Source organism: Mus caroli, unplaced genomic scaffold (assembly GCF_978045245.1).
Source record: "Mus caroli unplaced genomic scaffold, Mus_caroli_1 scaffold_14, whole genome shotgun sequence".
NCBI lineage: Eukaryota > Metazoa > Chordata > Mammalia > Rodentia > Muridae > Mus > Mus caroli.
This window is the reverse complement of record NW_028227269.1, coordinates 71,021,406-71,042,896: the sequence shown is the minus strand read 5'-3', so window position 1 is coordinate 71,042,896 and position 21,491 is coordinate 71,021,406. Positions and strand designations below refer to the sequence as shown.

Sequence of the window (21,491 nt, the reverse complement as noted above, 5' to 3'; positions counted from 1 at the left end):
TCCAGGTTTGTGGTCCCCCTCGCACCCATGAATAACTGAATCCCATGGGACAGGATAGTCTTGTCTTGTCTTGTCTTGACTTGTCTTGCCTTGCCTTGCCTTTTCTTTTCTTTTTCTTTTCCTTCCTTCCTTCCTTCCTTCCTTCCTTCCTTCCTTCCTTCCTTCCTTCCTCCCTCCCTCCCTCCCTCCCTCACTCCCTCCCTTCTTTTCGTCTTTCCTTCTCTCTCCCCCCCCCCATTCCTGAGAGGGTCTTACTGTACAACCCTTGCCTGAAACTAGCCTCTAACTCACACTGTACCTCCTGCCTCTGCCTCTACCTCTTGAGTGCTAAGATTAAAGACAAACACCACATACAGTTTTAAGTACAAGAAAATAGAAAATTTCAGATTATAAGACTTGCTACCAAATGGAGAAGAGACCAAGGGAAAGGAAGTCCAGCAATCAGCCTAACTTGGGATCCATCTCAAGGGGAGGCTTCAATGACTGGCATTATTACTGATGCTGTGGTGTGCTTACAGACAGAAGCTTAGCATGGCTGTCCTCCGAGAGGCCTAACGAGAAGCTGACTGAGACAGATGCAGATACTTACACTCAACTAGTGGACTGAAGTTGGGGACCACTATGGTTTCAAAAGAAAGTTGGCCTCTTAGTCAGAACCCACCTGCCACAACCTCTGGAATGTTGGGATTTTAGGCATCTGATTCTCTGCTGTCCTTCATTTTAATCTTTAACTCTTTCAATGTGTGTTGAATTGCCATGAATATTGAAAAAATGGATACTACATAATTGAATAAAATAGCCTTTAATTATTATTATTATTTCTTTTTGCGTGTGTTTAAGTTTGTAGACTTGTCGTCAATCTCAGTTGTCATGCCTCAGATACCACTTACCTTGTGTTTTGGTTTGTTTGTATTGCTTGACCCTTCCCTCCACTCTGCCCAGTGTTCCCCCAGATCCATTCCTCCTCTATTTTCTTTTAAAAAAAGAGCAGGCCTCCTAGCGGTTTCAACTGAACATGGCATAACAATTTAAAGTAATTTACAATATGAGGGTTTGTGCCTAGTTTTACTGCATCAACCCAGCCACAAAACCTTTGACCTGCAATCTGTCCTGTCTGCAAGATATGCTGGGGTAATAGCGGCACAGAACTTATGGGAGTGGCTAACTATCTTAATCAGGATTTGTATCCCTGCACAAAACATCATGGCCAAGAAGCAAGTTGGGGAGGAAAGAGTTTATTCAGCTTACACTTCCACATTGCTGTTCATCACCAAAGGAAGTCAGGACAGGAACTCACACAGGGCAGGAACTTGGAGGCAAGAGCTGATACAGAGGCCATGGAGGGGGTGCTGCGTAATGGATTGCTTTTCCTGGCTTGCTCAGTTTTTTTTTTTTTTTTTTTTCTTATAGAACCCAAGACTACCAGCCCAAGGATGGCACCACCCACAATGGGCTCTCCCACCCTTGATAAGTAATTGAGAAAATGCCTTACAGCCGGATCTCGTGGAGGCATTTCCTCAAGGGGCTCCTTTCTCTGTGATAACTCCAGCCTGCGTCAAGATGACACACAAAACCAGCCAGTACACCAAGCAACAAGAGGTCCAATGCCACACCTGACACAGCCCGGATGACTGAAAATCAGAGGCTGGACAGTCCCGAGACCCAGAATAGAACCAGATGTGACTGGAGAAAAGAAAGTCAATGAAATGATTCCTAATGATATTCTATATATACTTGGATACCAGAACTTAGCCCAGTTGTCATCAGACAGGTGTCATTTAGCAACTAATGAGCACAAGTGCAAAGGCCTACAACCAAACAGTAGGCAGAGCCAGGTGAACCCTACAGAAGAGAGGGAGGAAGGATTGTAGGAGCCAGAGGTGTTGAGGACATAAGAAAACCCACAGAATTAAATAAGCAGGGCTCATAGGGGCTCACAGAAACTGAAGCAATAATCACAGAACCTATATGGGTCTGACCTAGATCCTCTGCATAAATGTTATAGTTGTATAGCTTGGTGTTTTTGTGGGACTCCTAACATTGGGAATGGAGGCATCTCTGACTCTTTTGCCTGCTAGTGGGACCCCTTTCTTCCTGCTGGGTCCACCCTGTGGTGCCTATAGCATATCAAAGCTCATGCTGGCCTCCGGGCTCCCCCAGTATCACAGGTACACATTTCAGAGTCCTGGCTGGCATCCTAGCTTCCCCCCCTACCCTAAACTTCCTCCCAATCACAAGCTTTCCTTATCCCAGCTGCTCAGTTTCCTTAGAACCATGCTTCTTTGATATGCACCCTCTTTCTCTGTCTCCCTCTTTCCTGCCTCCTACTTGGCTGTGTCTGGTCTGCTAGGCATGTTCAGTCATCTACTTCCTTCCCTCTCTGCTCTGGACTCAGCCTCTAGCTGTTCTTTCTCTCAGGTCAACAAAAAACCTTTCCCCTTCCCCATACCACAGAGCAGTCATGTCGTCAGTTTATATAAAAACCTGTTTAACAGCTATAAAATATTAGTTATTTTTAAATGAATTCAAGTTCTAGTTTAATGTTAAAATCTGTTCCTTCTTAGACTTTTACTGTGTAAGGAATGAACTTTTTAGCATCCCTTCTGTACATAAAGCAGTCACGTGTGAGTACATATATGGATTATATAACATCTGTACAATTAAAGCTTTGTAGGGGGAATCTTAATGGTAAAAGTGCCTCTAACATGGAGTCTTAGTGGGGAAAACTATCTCCAAAGACTCACAGTTGAATGACAGATGGAGGAAAAACTATGAAAGAAATGGGCGTTCCCCTCAAAAGCGAGCACTAGAAGTTTGAAACAAAAATTACTCCCCTTTATGTGTGTGTGTGTGTATGTGTGTGTGTGTTTGTGTGTGTTATATGTCAAGTTAAAAAACTAGTCTGCATATTCATGTGAAACTTAAAAATACAAAAGTATGAACCAGGCGTGGTAGCACACACCTTTAATCCCAGCACTCGGGAGGCAGAGGCAGGCAGATTTCTGAGTTCGAGGCCAGCCTGGTCTACAAAGTGAGTTCCAGGACAGCCAGGGCTATACAGAGAAACCCTGTCTTGAAAAAACAACAACAACAAAAAACCCAAAAGTATATGTGTTGTGGTAAATCTCCAACCCAAATAGGCCATGGCAATGAAAACACAGCTCAGTTAATATGAATTGTGCAGCTAGATTGGGCAGATCTACCACTATACTACCATCTTCCACATCTTATGAGACCCTTTAGAACTTGCGGTTTCTCTAGGCCATGGGCTTCTGCTCCACTTTTCTCCTTCCTTCTTCTTTCTCCTTCTCCTTCTCCCTCTCCTTCTCCTTCTTCTCCTTCTCCCCCTCCTCTTCCTCCTTCTTTTCTTCCTCCTCTGCATCATCCCCCTCTTCCATTTCCCCTTCTCTCTTCCCACCTTCCACTCTACCTTCCCTTTTATCTGCCCAAACATCATCTCTCCTTTATTTTACAAATTAAGGTGGGAAGCAGGTTTACTGGAAATCACCTGAGTGCTGTCTCATTCCTTGTTCACAGGCACTCGCAGGAGAATGGAATTAACATCAATATCATTAGCCCCAGGGTTATCCACAACATATATGTATTGTTTTTAAAGTGCCTTCCTCCTTCCAGTATGCTTTTCTGGAGGCCACCACTGCTCTATCCCTTTTTTGTGCCTTCTAGAGAAATTCCCCACAGTTTCAAGCATCTATGTTACATAGGGCAATTGAGGCATGTCTGATTTTCCCTATTGTTCTTGGGTTCATCAAAGTCCTGAGTCTGTAAACAACAAAGAGCAGCCACCTCAGTGGCAGCCAGATGAGCATGGCAGACAGAGATGACTTAGGGAGGATATGTCACCTGTCTTCAAGTCTGTCTGAGGCACTGCCAGGTTGGTTCATTCTCACTAATGCCAACAGGTGGAAATACTGTCTGCTGCTTCCAAAACTAAAGGGATATCACATAAACAGAAGACAGGACCCTAGAAAATCTAGAAATCACTACTTTCCACATCTGCAGAAGAAGGTGGTAGAGAGTAGCCAAGGCATGAGCAGAGAATCTCCAAGGGCACTAACTATTGGTCTCCTTTCAAATCTAAGAATCTGCTTTGAGAGGCTCTTGAGGAAGCTATTGCTACTAGCCCCACTGAGACTGGTAAACAAAAGTCAATGCTGAAGAAAAAGTTGAATCTGCTTCAGGGTAGGAAGACAGGTACCACATCTGTAGCTATCCCAAAGCAAACAGGAGCATGGAGACTTTTGTCACTGACTTATTAGTTGCTAATTGATATAAACATGAGGAAATCTTTACGAGCTGGAGGCTCGTTAGGGAATAATTCCAACACTAGTCACCTTAGTTTCCGGGACTTGTAAAACGTTGGGATAATGAGTCAGGAACAAATAATAAATAAATTCAGGTTTCTGAATTTCACTCTGTAGTTGCCATAAAGGCCTCTCTTCATCATGTTTTGACACAGAAGTATACTGTAGGAAAGGCATCTTTGTTCCTTTGTGCCAAGGTCCTTCAGAGATTGGATTTGGGATATTTCCATCCTTAGTTCAGCTATTTACATGTTTTCCCCTTCTAAGGACAAGTTCTGTTTCTCCAAGTCTAAAGAACAGTAGAGTTTTCAAATACTGGACCTTTTTAGCATTTAAAGTGTAGCTCAGTGATTGAGTACTTGATCAGTATACATGGAGGCCGGAGTTTGATTTGTATCAAGAAAAACTGATCTTATTTGAATGTGTGCACTATAGAGCTCTAGTCTGTACCTATTCTGAAGATATCTCTCAGCCTCACCAGAGCCCCTGGGTGTGTATGGTAAGTCTTTTCTACGTACCAGTCTCTTTTCTAGTGACATAGAGGCCACAGCATGCCCAAGACAGAAAGATTCCATCCTGATGGAATTTACAGTGTACTGCAGTAAATTAATCTCTCAGTTTTTTTTCCTGTAGATCTAAAATATGAATACCTGTGTCACGAGAGTTCTATGAGGATATTAACAAGGTAAATGATAAGTCCATAGAAGGTGATGAAGAAAACTTTAGACAGACTTCACTGTTTCTGGCCGGAGAAACTTGGGGTTACAACCGTTGAGTGTACTATGCTTTGTTTCAAACGAAAGATTAAATATTCTCAGCAATAACTACAATGAGCATTTCCTGAGTAGAGAGTAGGCATTAGGTACAGCTCTGAGAGTGACCAGTCCAGCAGGTCCAGTTATTCGAGGGTCTCGAGGGACCTTCTCCTAAGAACCAAATGTGGGGAGAGAGGGACAGAGACCAAGTGCAAGAACGACACAGAAGCAGTCTGAGTAGCATCAAGGTCTCTCTGTATTCAGCAAGGCTCAAGGCTTAAATGCACAATCAAAAGGGGAAGTATAGGTACTTCTCAGCAGGAGGGGTGGGGCAGTGGAAATTTTTCTTTTGGCATCTACACGGGGAAGCAGGAACTTGGTGGTATCAGGGTACATCTTGTGGTCAGGACATCTGGCGCTGACTTAAGGCTGGAACATTCTGTGGTTGTTCTTGGAGCGCTGCATTGGTGGCCTGGTTTTGACCCCCTTTTCTTCTCGGGGGGAGAGGCCCAACTCAGAGATCAGGACAATAGTGTTGTCTTAATAGCTCCCAACATCTCCCCCATTTTAATATTTTTATAAAGGCATATTGGATAATAAATTTGTAGCCACGTTTTTAACGACTGCCTAAACGTCTGTTTGCTCACCGGGTGATTCTCTAAAACCACGAAGGACACAAGGACAAGTCATCTATGAGGCTTGAATTAACGGTTCCAGTCTATTGGGTATAACCTGGGCTAGCCAAGGGATTTAGGAGTGAAGCAAGCTCTGTGGGTAGAGGTAGAGGTCTGATCCCCAGTGTTCAATGTTAGGGGCCATGTACAGGATTGGCTCATTAGGCCCACCCACAGATTTTTACCCAGAGTAACCCTGACCTGCTCCTGTGCCGTTTTTCCTGGGGGAAGGACCCTAAGGCACTCAACCTTCATGTAATCAGATGTGCCTCTCAGAGACTAACAGCTTCCAGACTAATCTCTGTGCAGTGCTTAGCCTTACAACTCTCAAGGGCGATGGCTTCAAGTTCTAATTTTTCGATGTGTCTAGCCTGGGATGACTTGTTTAGTTTCCAGTGTGGCAGAAATGTATATTACCATGTCAGAAGCATAGACTACGGCAATCTATAAATGATTTGTGGCATGAGACTGATGGACGAATTTAGGGGGAGGGGAATGATCTTACTTAAGCATTTTATGGAAATTGAGTCTCTCTCCCGGAGACAAGGGTGATGAAGCGGTATCCACGTCTGACTCTTCTCCAGTAACCTGCTTGTTATCGCCAACGTCCAGCCAATGGTAATGAACTGAAACAGATGTGCTTGAAAGAGATGAATCAATTTGAGATTTAACAAATCGGGTCAATTTCTGAAATGCCCAAGGACCGAAGGAAATCAATAATAGGAGTCCCAATGGGGGCCCTGGTGGTCCCACTGGGTAATTCAGTATTGTGTGTGGAGTCAGAACTATGGGATGTCTTCTGGTTCTGAGAACACTCATGGTGAATGAAGAGCCCTGTTTCATTTACATATAACAGAAATTTGTGGGAGAGAAATTTGGCTGGGATGGTCTCTCAGTTGGTAAAGTGCTTGCCATCTAGGCATGGTGACCTCAAGTTGTTCTCCAGCCCTCATGCAGAAAGCCAGGCATGGAGGTATGTGCTTCTTATTCCACTGCTGCGGAGGTGGACACAGCATGGGTCTCACTGGCTGCAGAGGTGGACACAGCATGGGTCTCACTGGTTGGCCAGTCTAGCCAACTCAGCAAGTCCAAGTCCCTGAGAGAGATACTGCCTGAGGTTGACCTCTGGCCTCCACAAGCCTGGGTAGGCACCTATACACATGGATATCCCTCTCTAAACACAAAGAACAAAATTTAGCTGGTGAGATTTTATTTCAAGTGTTTACGGTTTCCAAGCCAAGTATATGAAACATGGATACACTGAATGGAACTGCTCACATCATGTTAAATGCTAAAACAGTACATTCGAAAATACTAAAAATTAATTACATTTCAAATAAATATATGTACATGTTAACATTAAAAAGATTCATTATTATTTAAAACACTGATATGAACGTCTTTTAACTATGTAATTACATACCTGTTGACTTTTTAAAAGACAAACCACTTTTCAGACATTTAACAAAGCAGTAAAAAAAAAATCTAATCGTGTACAAATATCTCTAGCTACCAAAACCAATCAGAACTCATATAGCACAAATATTGGCCAACTACTTTTACCCACGTTAGACACAGAGGACCTGTTGTCTGAGTCATTTGAATGGCTGAGAAACAGCTTTGCAGACCCTTTGGTTTTCTCTCAGGCATTCTTGGGGCAATGAGAAAGTCTAGTGAAATTACAACACTCACACTCTTACTTTTCAGTTAGATCCTCCTCTGCTGTGCCTGCATTTGGATGTCAAAATGAACTAACACAGACGTATAGGGAGAGGTTTTGAAGAGAAAATTGGGTATCCCAAGGGAGGGTCAGCGGCTTGTACAGTGAGGTTCCTCAGCAGCAGTGGGTGAGCCTGGATGCTGTACCGCTCCTCATCATCGTTGGTGGCATAAAGCAGTTCCCACGAGAGGTTGGCCCACTGACCTCGAACAGCCTCAGCGTTCAGCTTCCCGATGTGCACCGACATCTCCTGAAGCATCAGCACCCTCGAGGTGTAAACGCCCTGCAAGTGTGAAAAGCATGGGAAAGATCACCAAGAAACAAAGCAAAAGTGCGCCCCGCACAGTAGAGATTGGTGTTTTTAGACGTACGTGAGTTGCTTAGCTTTAGAATCCAGAACTGCACTCTAAGTAAGTAAGAGAAGAAAAATTTCACGTAATTGCAAAACATCTCATTTACTTAGTTTTCTCTGACTCCAACCTGCCACTTTAGTTCCATGCCCCAGTGTAGGGGAATGCCAGGGTGGGAAGGAGGGAGTGAGTGGGTGGGTGGGGGAGCACCCTCATAGAGGCAGAGGGGAGACCCGGAAAGGGGATAACATTTGAAATGTAAATAAAGAAAATATCCAATAAAAGAAAAAAAATGATTAATCACCACGGTGAATAACTGTTCTGCTAAACTCCTTTTCAGAAAGTTTTAATGAGATGTAGTTCAATTTCTGCACAATTTGCTCATTTCAACTGTCAATTTATAACCAAATGGCTCTTAGAGATTCACAGAGTGTCCAATAACTACCGAGGTACATCTGAGCCAAGTCTTCATGGCTTCACACAGAAAGCTCTCAGCCGTCACTTTCCTAGCTCCTCAATCCGCCTCCCTTAGCAACCACCATGATGCTACCTGAGCAGATCCACCTGTTCAAAGTTCATGGCCCTTGTACTCGGTCCTTCCTTCCTTTCCATGGCCACAGCATACTATAATACATACCACAATAATATATGCCATATTCCATACCTATCATCTTTTGATGCACAGCTGGCCCACTTCTGCCTTTCAGCCATGATAAATACTACACTGTGAACATGTGTGCAAGTTTTTGTGTCAGTCTATACTTTTGTTCTTTTCCAGTATGAACATGAGTCGGGTAATAGTTCCGTGACTGACTACTTGAGAAATTACCAGAGTTATTTTGCCAGCGTCAGTATATCAGGGTTCTAATCTCCTCATAGACTTGTCAAGACTTAGCGACTTTTAATTTTAGACTGTAGTGCAATAAAATGTTGTAGCTTTTGTTTTTCTCATGGGTAGTGGTGGAGATCAAGGCCAGAGACTTGCACATGCTAGGCAAGCAATTTTACCAGTCAGCTCCATGTTTCAGCCCTAATTTTATTATGGTCATTAATGTTGCAGAGCATTGTGTGTATATGTGTGTGTATGTGTGTGTGTGTGTGCTACTGGTCACTGTGTATCTGTGGAGAAGTGAGTATATAGCTTTTGTCCATCTTCAATTGGATTCTGTTTTTATTAGAGTTTAAATTATATATATATATATATATATATATAATTTATATATGGATATATATATATAAGTAACATATATATATGTTATATATATATAACATATATATATTATATTATATATATATATATATATTAGTAACAAATCTTTTATGAGATATGTGCAGTTATTTTTCCCATTCTAGGTTGTTTTCACTTTTTGACAGTATGCTTTAACACACAAAGTTTATTTTTCAATACTGTTTTGTTTTGAGGTAGGACCTCACACAGCCCAGGATAGAGCTGTATTCTGTGGACCAGAGGATGACTGTGAAGTCTTGCTCCTCCTGGGGAATAGAATGTGTCCCGGCCCTTCTGTCTCCTCTTCATAAAGAATATCACTTCTATTATTTTATATGTGTAAGTATTTTATCTGCATGTGCCCCAAGGAGGGATTGGACCCCTGGAACTAAAGTTACAAAGAGTTGTGAGCTACCATATGGGGCTGGGAATTGAACCCCAATTTTTTTTAAAAGCAATAGTCTCTGAACCATTGAGCCATCCATCTTTCCAAACCACTTGTTTTTGAGATAGGATCTTATGTGGACTAAGATGTCCACAGATGTAAAGTCACTACAAAGTCCTCTGCAACCAAGAATGACTCTTGTTTCTTCTGCTGAGATTACAAATATGTGACATTTGAAAACAACTTTATTTTTGGTTGGATGTTTTTTGCTTTGGTTTGTTTTATAGCCCAGGTTGGCCTCAAACTTGTGGCAATCTTCTTCCCTCAGGATCCTAGGTCCTGGGGGAAGAAGCCACTAGACCAGTAACTAAAGGGTCTACTATGCATTTGTTTGTCTTTTCTTGCTGATACTGGGGATTCATCTTGGGGTCTTCTGTGTATTAGGCAAACATTCCACCACTGTGCCACTTCCCAGTACTGGTCACCTACTAATTTACTTTCTTTCTTTGGATGTTTACTTGCATGTATGTCTGTATACAGTGTCTGAGAAGGCCAGAAGAGGGTGTTGGATCTGGGATTAGAGTTCCAGATGATTGAGAAGAGACATGTGGGTGCCAGGAATGGAATCTTGGTCCTCTGGGAAAGTGGATAATGCTCTTAACTGCTGAGCTATTGCTACAGTCCTTAACCCTAATATGAAACCTGATGTAGTTTCATTTGTTTCTCATACTTTTGTTATCATGTCTAAGAACTTACTCATAAGTTCGAGGTCATGAAGATTACTCCTATGTTTTCTCCTAAAATTTACATGGTTTTAGCATTTAGTTCCTTGAAACAATATGGAGGTCAGTTACTTAATATGGTGTTAGCTGAGACCTTCAGTGGGGACAGCATCTTCCAATGAGAGGAATATCTGTCCTAAGCATGGCACCTGTGAAGATGGCTTCTACTGGGGTGGGTACTTGGCAGATGTCACAAGGACTATGAGATAACATCATCCTAGATTTATGTGGATCCTAACTAAGTCAATGTCTTGTGTTCTTTAAAAAGAAAGGAACAGGAGAGCTCTCTACAACACACAGAAGGTGGCCATGTGGAGATGGAGACCGACTTTACATCACCCCAGCCAAGAAATGCCAGGAGCCAGCAGAAGCAGGGGATCAAGGGAAGACTTCTTCTCCCAAGCCCTCACAGGGAGTGTGGCCTCCTGACACTGTGACTCAGACTCCCAGCTCCTGAACTGGGCAATAAATTTGTTCCTTAAAGTCCCACAGTTTGTGGGGATGAGTTTTTGTAGCAGCCATGGGAAAATGATATCCATAATCCGGTGCTTCTCTTAACTGGGGATACAATGGTCTCAGTACCATGAGATATGCCTGGCTTGTATTTTATTATTTAATTAAAAAATTGTCATTATGTGTGTGTACACAGATACATGTTCCATTGTACATATGGAGGTCAGAGGGCAACTTTAAGATGATTCTCTTTCACCATGTGGGTCCTGAAGATATCTGCCAAGCAATTTCAATGGCCCTATAATTTTGGTTTGATCATTTCTGGTAAGTAAAAAATATAAACTATTATATGTTGATCAACTTTTTATATTGTACAATTATCTCAAACAGTTTCAAAATGAATCCTTAAATTCTAAACATAAGATTCTGCCACCTGCAAGTAGCATTCCTTCTTCAGTTCTGATCCAGTTTTCCTTCACCTCACCACTCTGTTGCCATAGCTCAGCTGTCACAAGCGACACTTATGCCAAGCACAGCAGCACAGGCCTCCAGGCTTTGCAACCTGAGAGACTGAGACAGGTTGATCATGGGACTTAGGTATTTTTGAATCACACAACTAGCCTGGGCAGGATGGTGAGACCCTTGTAGAAAGGTGGAGAGAGAGGAGAGAAGAGGAGGGGGATAAAGGAGGAGAGAAGAGGAGGGGGATAAAGGAGGAGAGAAGAGGAGGGGGGTAAAGAAGAGAAAGATCTGTCGAGGTTTGTCTTCTCCCTGTTCTAGAAGCTGGAACTGCAGTCTGGGCTCACTGTGGCTAGGCTGTGGTAAGGGTTCCTTCTGGCTCGGAGAAGGCTGCCTTCTTCCTGTCTTTGTGAGGTATCCAATGCATACAGGGGGTCTAATGTGTCCTCATGTTGACAGAGCCGCTAATCCCATCACAGAGCTCAACATTTATGGTCTCATCAAATCCTCGTTACCTCCCAATACACTGAGGCAGGAATTGTCAGCACAGTACTACCATGGTAACTATATATTTTTAATTTCAAGTTTAACTGCTGAAAAAAATGTTTTTACTATGAGTTTTTTCCCGTTTTTATCTATTGAGATAATAATGGAGCTTTTGTTTCTTATTCTGCTGTTACTGTGTACTATAGTTTAAACCAATTTATATACTATTTTGACACAAAAGTTGTTTTTATAGGATGCTGGATCAGTTTGTTACTACTGTGTTGAGAATTTTGCATCCATGATGATGGAGTTCGTTCTCTGCCCAGCACTGCTTGCCCTGCCGGTCTCCTCTGTGTAATTCCTAGAAAGCACATTCACTTCTATACCAAGACCAAGGGTACCAACTGTCTACCTCGGTGTAGCCACAACACAGCTAATGAATCATTTCTTTTGGGGAATGCTTCAGAGCTCAGCTTTTCTTTGATTTTTATTTATTATTTTCTCTGATTTGCTCTGTCACAGGGAATATTTTGGCGGCAGTCTGGGTCAGGACATGTAACCCTCACATGATGCTCCCTGATAGACATTCCCACCTCAGGAGACAACACTTCATGGTGGGCACAGGGAACAGGGCCTTTTCAGCTCATCTCTTTCACTGTATAACCTCTATCAAGTGAATAGGCAACAGGATCAGGGCCCAGATTCCTGGTGGTAGCGTGTCTAAGATAAGGCCTCCCATGAGAAGGGCTGGCCAGAAGGGAGCCCACTTCCTGACTGGAATTTGGCTTGGCCTCAGCAGTCACAGCGGGGAAGAGAATAAGGAAACCGACATTCTAACCCCAGGGAAAACCATCCTTTAACTGGGGCAGAGGAGAAGGGAGAGCCCTGTGTCCTTGGTGGCACCACTCTAATGGAGTTAACTGTCTTGCTGAGAAAGGAGGCAACATGATGTGCTTCAAATAGAGGTTTCTTGCTGTTCTTTGATAACGCATTTAGTACATTAAAAAAAAAAAACAACAACTAATGTTTCTTTGTTTGCTATATGCCTTAGCATGGTAATTAAAATAAAATCTTTTCTGTTGGCAGATGATGCTGAACTTCTTTCATTCTGCTGTAATGCTACATAGACCTGAAACCCCAAATAGGCTCAAAATAGTCAATGCTTTATACCGTGTTTAATTAAAGATATTTTAAACGAATAAGAGTAAGTAGTAGGGTTTTTTTTTTTTTTTTTTTTTTTAGGTCCTCAGTTTGAAGTCTCTCTGAATTCTCAAAGGTTAGATTTGATTCGCGTAAAGTATATATGTCAGCCAAAGAAGGAATTTACTACTTACAAATTAACTTCTCTTCTTGGAGTTAACAGTAAAGTAGTAATCCTTACACTTAAACTGGCAATAAAAATCTGAACACATGTTGTCAACTGTGCATGCACCCTCTAAGGTCAGCTGTTGTATAGAAAGTACATGCTCAATTGTCCCCATTCACCTGGCAGAAGGAAATGGACCCACTATTTCAAGTTATACTACCTGATAACAGAACCATGACCATGCCTTCCAACTGTCATTAACACATTATCCACAGCTAGAAAGTCACATCTTTTGATAATTCAAATATTTACACCTTCTAATCTTAAAGGTTTCTACATGGAAGTGCCTTACCATACTAGACTCATACCCCAGGCAGAACAAGCACGGCTTTTCTTCTAGAATTGCTCTCTTCCACTGCTCTTCAGACACTAAGCCAATGTACCAGTCCCTCTCGTACTCTCTGAGGCAGTTGGTCAGTTCTTTAAAGTCTTCTATTGGACCCAAACTTGCTTTATCAACCATTAGTTTCAGTGTATACCTAAAATATAGAAACCCAAATAATTTCAGAATATTTTTAAAAAAACTTAGAGATGAAAGCTATTTGTTCGATTTTTTGTTTGTTTGTTTGTTTGTTTGTTTTTTGGTTTTTTTAGTTTTTTGAGACAGGGTTTCTCTGTATAGCCCTGGCTGTCCTAGAACTCACTTTGTAGACCAGGCTGGTCTCGAACTCAGAAACCCACCTGCCTCTGCCTCCCGAGTGCTGGGATTAAAGGTGTGCGCCACCATGTCTGGCTTGTTCGATATTTTTAAGACTTGGAAGTGGAAGTAAGCCATGTAGAGGGATACAGTGGCACACACATGTGATAGAGGCGGAGGCAAGATGACCAGCTCATCCCTGGCTATCTACAATGAGCTCAAAGCCAGTCTGGGATCATGTCTCAACAGCCTGCCTCCCCTAAAATGAAATCATCCATTTCAGATTAAAAAAAAAAAAGAGGGAGCTGTAGCTCAGGGGCCAGTGTACTGGCCTCCCATCCCAACACAGTCCTGGGTTCCATACCCAGCACCTTATTAACGAGGTGGTGGTTGGTGGCTCATGCCTGTAACAGCAGCACTCTCAGGTGGAGGCAGGATATCAGGTTCTACCCTCAATACTGACAGAAACAACGAACACAACAAAACCCTAAACAAACAAAATGAGGGAAAAATGAAAGCAGCTGAAATGAAGAAATCCAGTGAATCTTACTAAAAGTCCTCCACACCAACAAAATAAAAAATGTAGAAGTTAATCTGTTTCCAATACAATCATAGACTAAGCTTTTTGAAAAAAAAAATCAGAAAAAAATCTCTAGTAATTAAAAAAAAAAAAAAAAGAATGACAACTTGTATATAATCAAAATGAGTTACCTGAATGCTTTCCGAACTAGGTGGAACAGCTCTGGTTTTTCTGAGAGCCAATCCAAGGTGCCAGCCCAGGGTAAGCCACCATTGTAGACTCTTACTAGCTGACCAGGGCTAGGCACTCCATTGTCTATTCCAAATAAACCAATATAACAAGCCATCACTGTATGGACATACAAGTCTTTTAAAGCTTTATCCTTTGCAATTTCCTCTAGAACACGTGACTTCTCTTCCGAGTGAAAGCATTCTAATTGCCTTAAAACAAATTGGTACCAGTCTTCTGGAAACAAGGCACTCATCTCTAGGATCTTGGAACGGGGTGTGGAGTTAGACCTCCATTCCTCAGGTAAACTTAGCAAGCGAGACTGGGAACAACTAAACTCCACGAGAGGAATATATGCCACATCTTCTCGCTGTCCCTTGTCAACAGCAGGGAGTCCCAACATAACCGTCCTGTAAAGATCATTTTTGGGACCTGTGCCTGCAGAATGGTCATCTGGATTCTGAGAATCTACGGACCCTGGAATAGGTAACTTTGTACAAGTTAGATCTTTGGACTGAAGTTTTTCTTTTCTGTTTTTGATAGCTGGTTCATCATCAAAAATACTACCATCAGACCAGTCTGAATTTGCACTTTCAGAGTCCTCCAGGGACTCGGGGCGTGGTGAGCTGTTCGCAGCTGGTGGCAGTACTGGTGAGGCTTCTCCCATATTTTCAGTTTTATTCTCCTGCATGCTGGGCCTTTTAGAGCAGTGCTGAATAAGCACCCACACAAGTACCTTAATAAGGTCATCTTTAAATTCCTTCAGGTTGTCAGGAGAATCAATTATGCCAGTCAGCACATTCCTGGCATCAGAATACAGTTTCACAGGCAAAACTGTACATGGCGTCAAGACATTCTCCAGGTGCTCATTGAGGGAGCACACTTGTGGGTGTTCTCGCTGAAAAGCACTTTCAAACACTTCATCAACTCTCTGGGCTTCAGCAGTGTGGCAGGATGTTTCCTGCAGTTCTAACCCCTAAAGAGGAAAGAGAAACACTTGGGTTCACAGCCATCTCTTACCCAGGGAACAGAAACCAGTCTCACGAGCGCTGTGGAATCTCATCACACAGATACAGAACAAGACAACACAAACTCTAAGTCAAGGGCAGCTGCCACTTAGGCCTCACATCAGCTAACACATCTGATGTTGGATAAAGAGAGTAAAAGGATGGCTAATACAAGTTTAAAGGAAATCATAGAAAATCCCACCAGTTGGTTAAGACTTACTGTGCCATACGTTCATAAGATGATCTACTGTTAATGATGAATCACACATTAAAAACTCTTAAGTCAGACTTGTGTGGGAGGAGGGGTATCAAAATCAGAACTGTTAAGTGTGTTGCAGTATTTCTGTATCCTTTTCATTCTACTTTATATGAGACCAAGAGAATTATTCGAGTATATGGAAGTATCATAATTTATTAAATCATATTCCTACATTTATTTGATTACTGTCTGTCTCGACTAACTGCAACGTAAGTTTCATAAAGCACCATCTTTGGTCATGACTATATTCCCATGTCTAAGCCAGATGAGATGCACAGGTAGGTGTTGAGTGACTGAGTATGCTCCTGTATCAGTTTTAGACACATGCTGATACGGTTCCACAGGCAAACCGTGGCATCAGGACATTCCCTAGGTGCTCATTAAGGGAACTTGTCCCCAGTCTAGCTCTGCTGACAATTTCACTAGTAGTGAAGTAGTTCACTCTTCACTATCAGAGTTTGTAACTTACTTACATATAGCACAAAACCACTAGTGCCTTCCTGATCCACTTTAAGTGACTGCTCCACCACATGCCACACACACCCTCCACAGATCTCCTGTCTCCTCTGAGGTTCCTCTTATTTTACAGGAAAGATGACATCTAGAAGCTGAGTGAGGACAGAGTGCTCAACCCCCTGTGGGCATCTACGTACAACCACTTCTTTCATAGCTTAGAGGGCATCAGCAAGAGAGACCAAAAGACTTCACGAGCCCGAGGCTAAGCAGGGCTGCTGCAACTGTCTTCTGGCTCTGATGGAGCTGCTACGCTCAGGAAGCCACAGAGGCTGAGGTCGCCTACACAAGCAGCCAGCATCCTAGTGTGCACAGGAGAGGGGAAGCCTCCCTCATGATGCCCCATTCCTAGCGTGGGAGCTTTTGGTAACTGATGGCTGCCTGGGAGGGAGAAACAGCTTTCTTTAAGGATGTGGCCCACATAATTTGTCAAGGCTCCAGCAGACGGCCCTGCATGCATGCACACTGAGCACACAGGAAGCACTGATGGGACTCAGAGCTATAACAAAACCAAGATGTGCTTTTGGTTGGAGATCTTGATGGGGATGGGGTAGAGCCTGGAAGGAGATAGAGGGTAAAGTGGGTGTGGTTTGACCTAACTACATTGTCTACATCATGACATTACTCAGAGTTACAAAAAAAAATTAGTAAATATGTTTATGAAGATTGAAATTTTAAACTTCAAAGTAATACAAATGTTAGCAAGTCCTAAGTTAGCTTGGTCAAAATAAATAGATCAATTAATAAAGGTTACCTATAAATAGTGTGAAAAACATGAGAGACCATTAAAAGAATTCATGTCACTGGTTAATAGTAAACTGTATGATTTTAAAATGTAGTAGAATTAAAAAAAAATACTCATGGCCGCCTGCATGTTCCTTCTCAGATTATCTGAGCAAGCTTTGGGTGAGTTATGAGTCATGGTACCTCACAGCACACCAACGGAGGAGCAACCCTTAGTTTCTGATTTGGAAGGTCCAAAGTGAAACTCAGGCATTGCCATTTGCAGTTAGTCCAAGCAGACGGAGGACTGAATTTTGAGAGTCACGGTTGTAAAGGGACAGCATGTTGGTCACTAGCACTTCCATGCAGTCTCCGTGAAGATGAAGGATGTATCTATTTACTATGCACTTGGGACATTTTACTAAAGGTCCACTCTGTGTTGAGCACTAACGGGCCTTAGGTCACATTCTTGGATAAAAGCAGAGCTACATTCCCTGTGACATTACATTAGTGAAGGACACACACAAAAAGCAATCATCTATTCAGTTTGTAGAAGGTGTAAAGTGTCAGCAAGGCAAGGGCTGCTGGGATGGGAGTGGCTGTAGCTTTAAACAATGGCTATAATGCCTGGAAAGAAAACGCTTGAAGGTGATAATCCACAGGGTTGACTATCTGAAGGGAGAGGAAACAGCCAGTGGGCTAGAACAGGGGTTAAAGTAGGGGTTAAAGTTCAAGAAGTAGCAGTAAGCCTTGGCTCTAAATGAAAGAAATCCGCTACAGTAGTAGGTCTCAACCTTCCCAATGTTGCACCCCTTTAACACAGTTCCTCATGTTGTGGTGACCCCCAGGCATAAAACTATTTTCATTGCTACTTCATAAATGTCATTTTGTTACTGCTATGAACTGAAATGTAAATATATGATATATAGGATATCTTTCATGGGATCCATGCGAAAGGGTTCAATTCTCCAAATGGGTCACAACCCACAGATTAAAAACCATCACATTATAGGGTTTTCATTAGGTAAGTGACATGACCTAACCTCATTTTCAAGATCATTTTGCTTAGTAATAAATTAAGAGGCTACTAAAATGATCTGGATAAAGGATGAAGATGAATGGGGGTCAGAGGTGATGGAACAGACACAGTTACTGGACTAAGGGGTCTACAACGACTTTTGATCCAAGCAACCAGAATGACAGTTGTCTCTGACGACTGCTAGACTCTGGGACTCTGATGTGAAGAGGTCATGGTAAAGACAACTCACGAAACCAGAGTATCTTGTCAGTGCTGCTGCCTGGCTAAGTGGCACAGGTCTGAGAATAAACACTGGGTTACTAGCAAGGTGAGAGTCACTGAAGACCTCAACAAGTGCAGGCTTGGGAACAGAGTCAAACACCTAAGACCGGTAAAGCAGAATGGAAAGAATTTAGAATAAACAACTCTAACAGGGCATTCTGCCCTTAAAAGAAAGAAGAATGGTGCAGTATGGAGGCTAGTGGTGTGGGAAAATGATTTTAGTAAACCGAAATATTTATGTGACGCATGGGAATTTAAGAAACTACTGACTCACTTTTTTTTTTTTCTTTTTTTTGGTTTTTTGAGACAGGGTTTCTCTGTGTAGCCCTGGCTGTCCTGGAACTCACTTTGTAGACCAGGCTGGCCTTGAACTCAGAAATCCGCCTGCCTTCTGACTCACAATTAGACACAGATGAGATGAACAAGACTAGGAGATATGGCCAGAGAGATGCACAACAGTTAAGAGCACGGGCTGCTTCCAGAGGACCCTGGTTTGATTCTCAGCACCCACATGGTGGTTCACAACCATCTGTAACCCAGTTCTAGGGGATCTGACGCCCTCTTCTGGCCTCCATAAGTATCAGGCATGTAATCACATATACAGGCAAAGCACCCATGTGTGCAATAAAACAATGATAGTAATATTAATAGATTTTAGAAAGACCAGAAAAATGCTGTTCCCATGCTCTAGTATCTAGTCAGCTCTAGTCAGCTATCAACAGGTGCTTACTGAAATATACCTTTAAAAATCATCATGGATTTTCATCAGCTAAGATCCACTTCTCCCAAGCTAAGTTACTGATGTGTACATAACAGGTAAAACTTGACATATGCTCTATAAAAACTGCTGGAGGAGTTTCAAGTGGTACTGACCTTAACATTAATGCAGCAATAAGTATAGCCACACTCTAGAATCATTATCCATATTAAACGATCCTCAAAACGGCCCAAGTAATGAGAGCCAGGTAGGAGGAGACCTAAAAGAAATTTGAAACAGGAGAGAGGGAGAAAAAGAAAGAAAGAAAGAAAAGAAGTAATTTTTGGGTTTGTTGTGTGAATATTTAAAATTAAACATCTATAACCAAATTCAACTACTTTGCCCATCATTAGGTCAAACAAAGAAATGAGTACTCACTGCATATCATGAGGTATTAAGCCAAGCTCTTTACGAACATTTGGAAGGGTTAACATATAGGTGAGAGAGAATACAGAAAAATTGAGGATATATTTGCCAGCAAAATCACCAAGTAGAGACTATTGAATAAAATGCTAAATATGCATGAATCACACTGACCTAAACAATAAACACACAGAACAGTGCTTTGTGGATTTGAGATTTTTATATAATTTACATCAATTTGCAATGTATACTTTAAAAACTTAGGTCTCTCTTTCGATATAGTACCTATGAGACTGCACATGCTGATTGCAGCCAGCTTACGTTCGTTCAAAGCCTTAGAATTCACTGTATGACTATAGTTAATGGTCAGGAAACAATTTAGGCATTCCCATTTCTTTGCTATTAGAAATAGCACTTTTCTTTTGTGTGTGTGTGTGAGTCTCCTTATTCATACTCAGCATGTGGAACCGATGAGTTAACTGAGCAGGGCTGGCCACCACCCACTGAAATGTCTGCCTACAAGGGACTCCCCAAGTGGCAGCTGCTGAGAGTCTCTCACTGGCTCTCAGCATCTACACAGACAGTGCACAGCTTTCCTTTCAAGGTCTCTGTTCTGGAGGGGCTAGGCAGGGTGACCCACACAAGCAGATGCTTTCCCACTTTTCAGATAGAGTCTACTGTATCAACTTCACAGATATTCGCTCTAAGTTCATGAAAAATATGAGCAGAAAGGCTTTTCTGTTTCAATGGTGAGCTTGCTAACTGAATTTATTTTTTAAAAAAAGTTTTCCTTCTTAAACTGTCAAATTAGGGAAATTTTCTTTAAGTTTTTTTATTTTATAATTTTATCTCACAATAAGCAGGAGAGATATAATTCTTTTTTTTTTCAATTTATTTTTTCCTCCTTTATTAGATATTTTCTTTATTTATATTTCAAATGTTATCCCCTTTCCTAGTTTCCCCTCTGAAAATCCCCTATTCTCTCCCACCCCCTCCCGCTTCCTGGCCCTGGCATTCCCCTATTCTGGGGCACAGAACCTTCACAGGACCAAGGGCCTCTCCTCCCATTGATGACCAACTAGGCCATCCTCTACTACATATGCAGCTGGGGCCATGAGTCCCATCATGTGTTTTCTTTGATTGATGGTTTAGTCCCAGGGAGCTCTAGAGATACTGGTTAGTTCATATTGTTGTTCCTCCTATGGGGCTGCAAACCCCTTCATCTCCTTGGGTACTTTCTCTAGCTCCTTCATTGGGGACCCTGTGCTCCATCCAATGGATGACTGTGAGCATCCACTTCTGTATTTGTCAGGCACTGAAAGAGCCTCTCAGGAGACAGCTATATCAGGCTCCTGTCAGCAAAATCTTGTTGGCATCTGCAATAGTGTCTGGGTTTGGTGGTTGTTTATGGGATAGATACCCAGGTGGGACAGTTTCTAGATGGTCAGTCCTTCAGTCTCTGCTCCCAACTTTGTCTTTGTAACTCCTTCCATGAGTATTTTATTCCCCCTTCTAAGAAAGAATGAAGTATTCACACTTTAGTCTTCCTTTTTCTTGCGTTTCATGTTTTTTTTGCAAATTGTATATTGGGTATTCTGAGCTTCTGGGCTAATATCCACTTATCAGTGAGTGCATATCATGTGTGTTCTTTTTTGATTGGATTACCTACTTAGGATGATATCCTCCAGATCCATCCACTTCTAAGAATTTCATGAATTCATTGTTTTTAATAGCTGAGTAGTACTCCGTTGTGTAAATGTACCACATTTTCTGAATCCATTCCTCTGTTGAGGGGCATCTGGGTTCTTTCCAGATTCTGGCTATTATAAATAAGGCTGCTATGAACATAGTGGAGCATGTGTCCTTATTACAAGTTGGAGTATCTTCTGGGTATATGCCCAGGAGAGGTATTGCTGGATCCTCTGGTAGTACTGTGTCCAATTTTCTGAGGAACCTCCAGACTGATTTCCAGAGTGGTTGTACAAGCTTGCAATCCCACTAGCAAGGGAGGAGTGTTCCTCTTTCTCCATATCCTCACCAGCATCTGCTGTCACCTGAGTTTTTATCTTAGCCATTCTGACTGGTGTGAGGTGGAATCTCAGGGTTGTTTTGATTTGCATTTCCCTGGAGAGATATAATTCTATTTCATATTTTGTCCCTGGGTACACATCAAAGTACTGGAATCTGTTTTATGATTGGATCAA

At 42.1% G+C, this 21,491-nt stretch overlaps 2 protein-coding genes across 3 annotated transcripts in view; one reads left to right on the top strand and one right to left on the bottom strand.

Annotated features, from left to right (window-relative positions):
• LOC110288935 (dehydrogenase/reductase SDR family member 7-like) overlaps positions 1-5,697 on the top strand; it is a 38,903-nt gene extending 33,206 nt beyond the window's left edge. Inside the window, exon 8 of the mRNA XM_085830449.1 lies at positions 1,411-5,697. The gene's annotated coding sequence lies outside the window, so the exon portion shown is untranslated. The remainder of the gene's footprint in view (positions 1-1,410) is intronic.
• Positions 5,698-6,944: 1,247 nt separating this feature from the next.
• Pcnx4 (pecanex 4) overlaps positions 6,945-21,491 on the bottom strand; it is a 42,395-nt gene continuing 27,848 nt past the window's right edge. Inside the window, exons 8-11 of one of the 2 annotated variants that reach the window (XM_085830448.1) lie at positions 19,041-19,144; positions 14,329-15,341; positions 13,289-13,459; positions 6,945-7,754 (exon numbers count right to left, since the gene is read on the bottom strand). In XM_085830448.1, the coding sequence (XP_085686574.1) occupies positions 7,730-7,754; positions 13,289-13,459; positions 14,329-15,341; positions 19,041-19,144 (1,313 nt within the window). In that variant the 3' untranslated portion in view covers positions 6,945-7,729. Of the gene's footprint in view, positions 7,755-13,272; positions 13,460-14,328; positions 15,342-19,040; positions 19,145-21,491 lie in introns of both variants that reach the window. The other variant, XM_021178985.3, reaches the window with a different exon arrangement.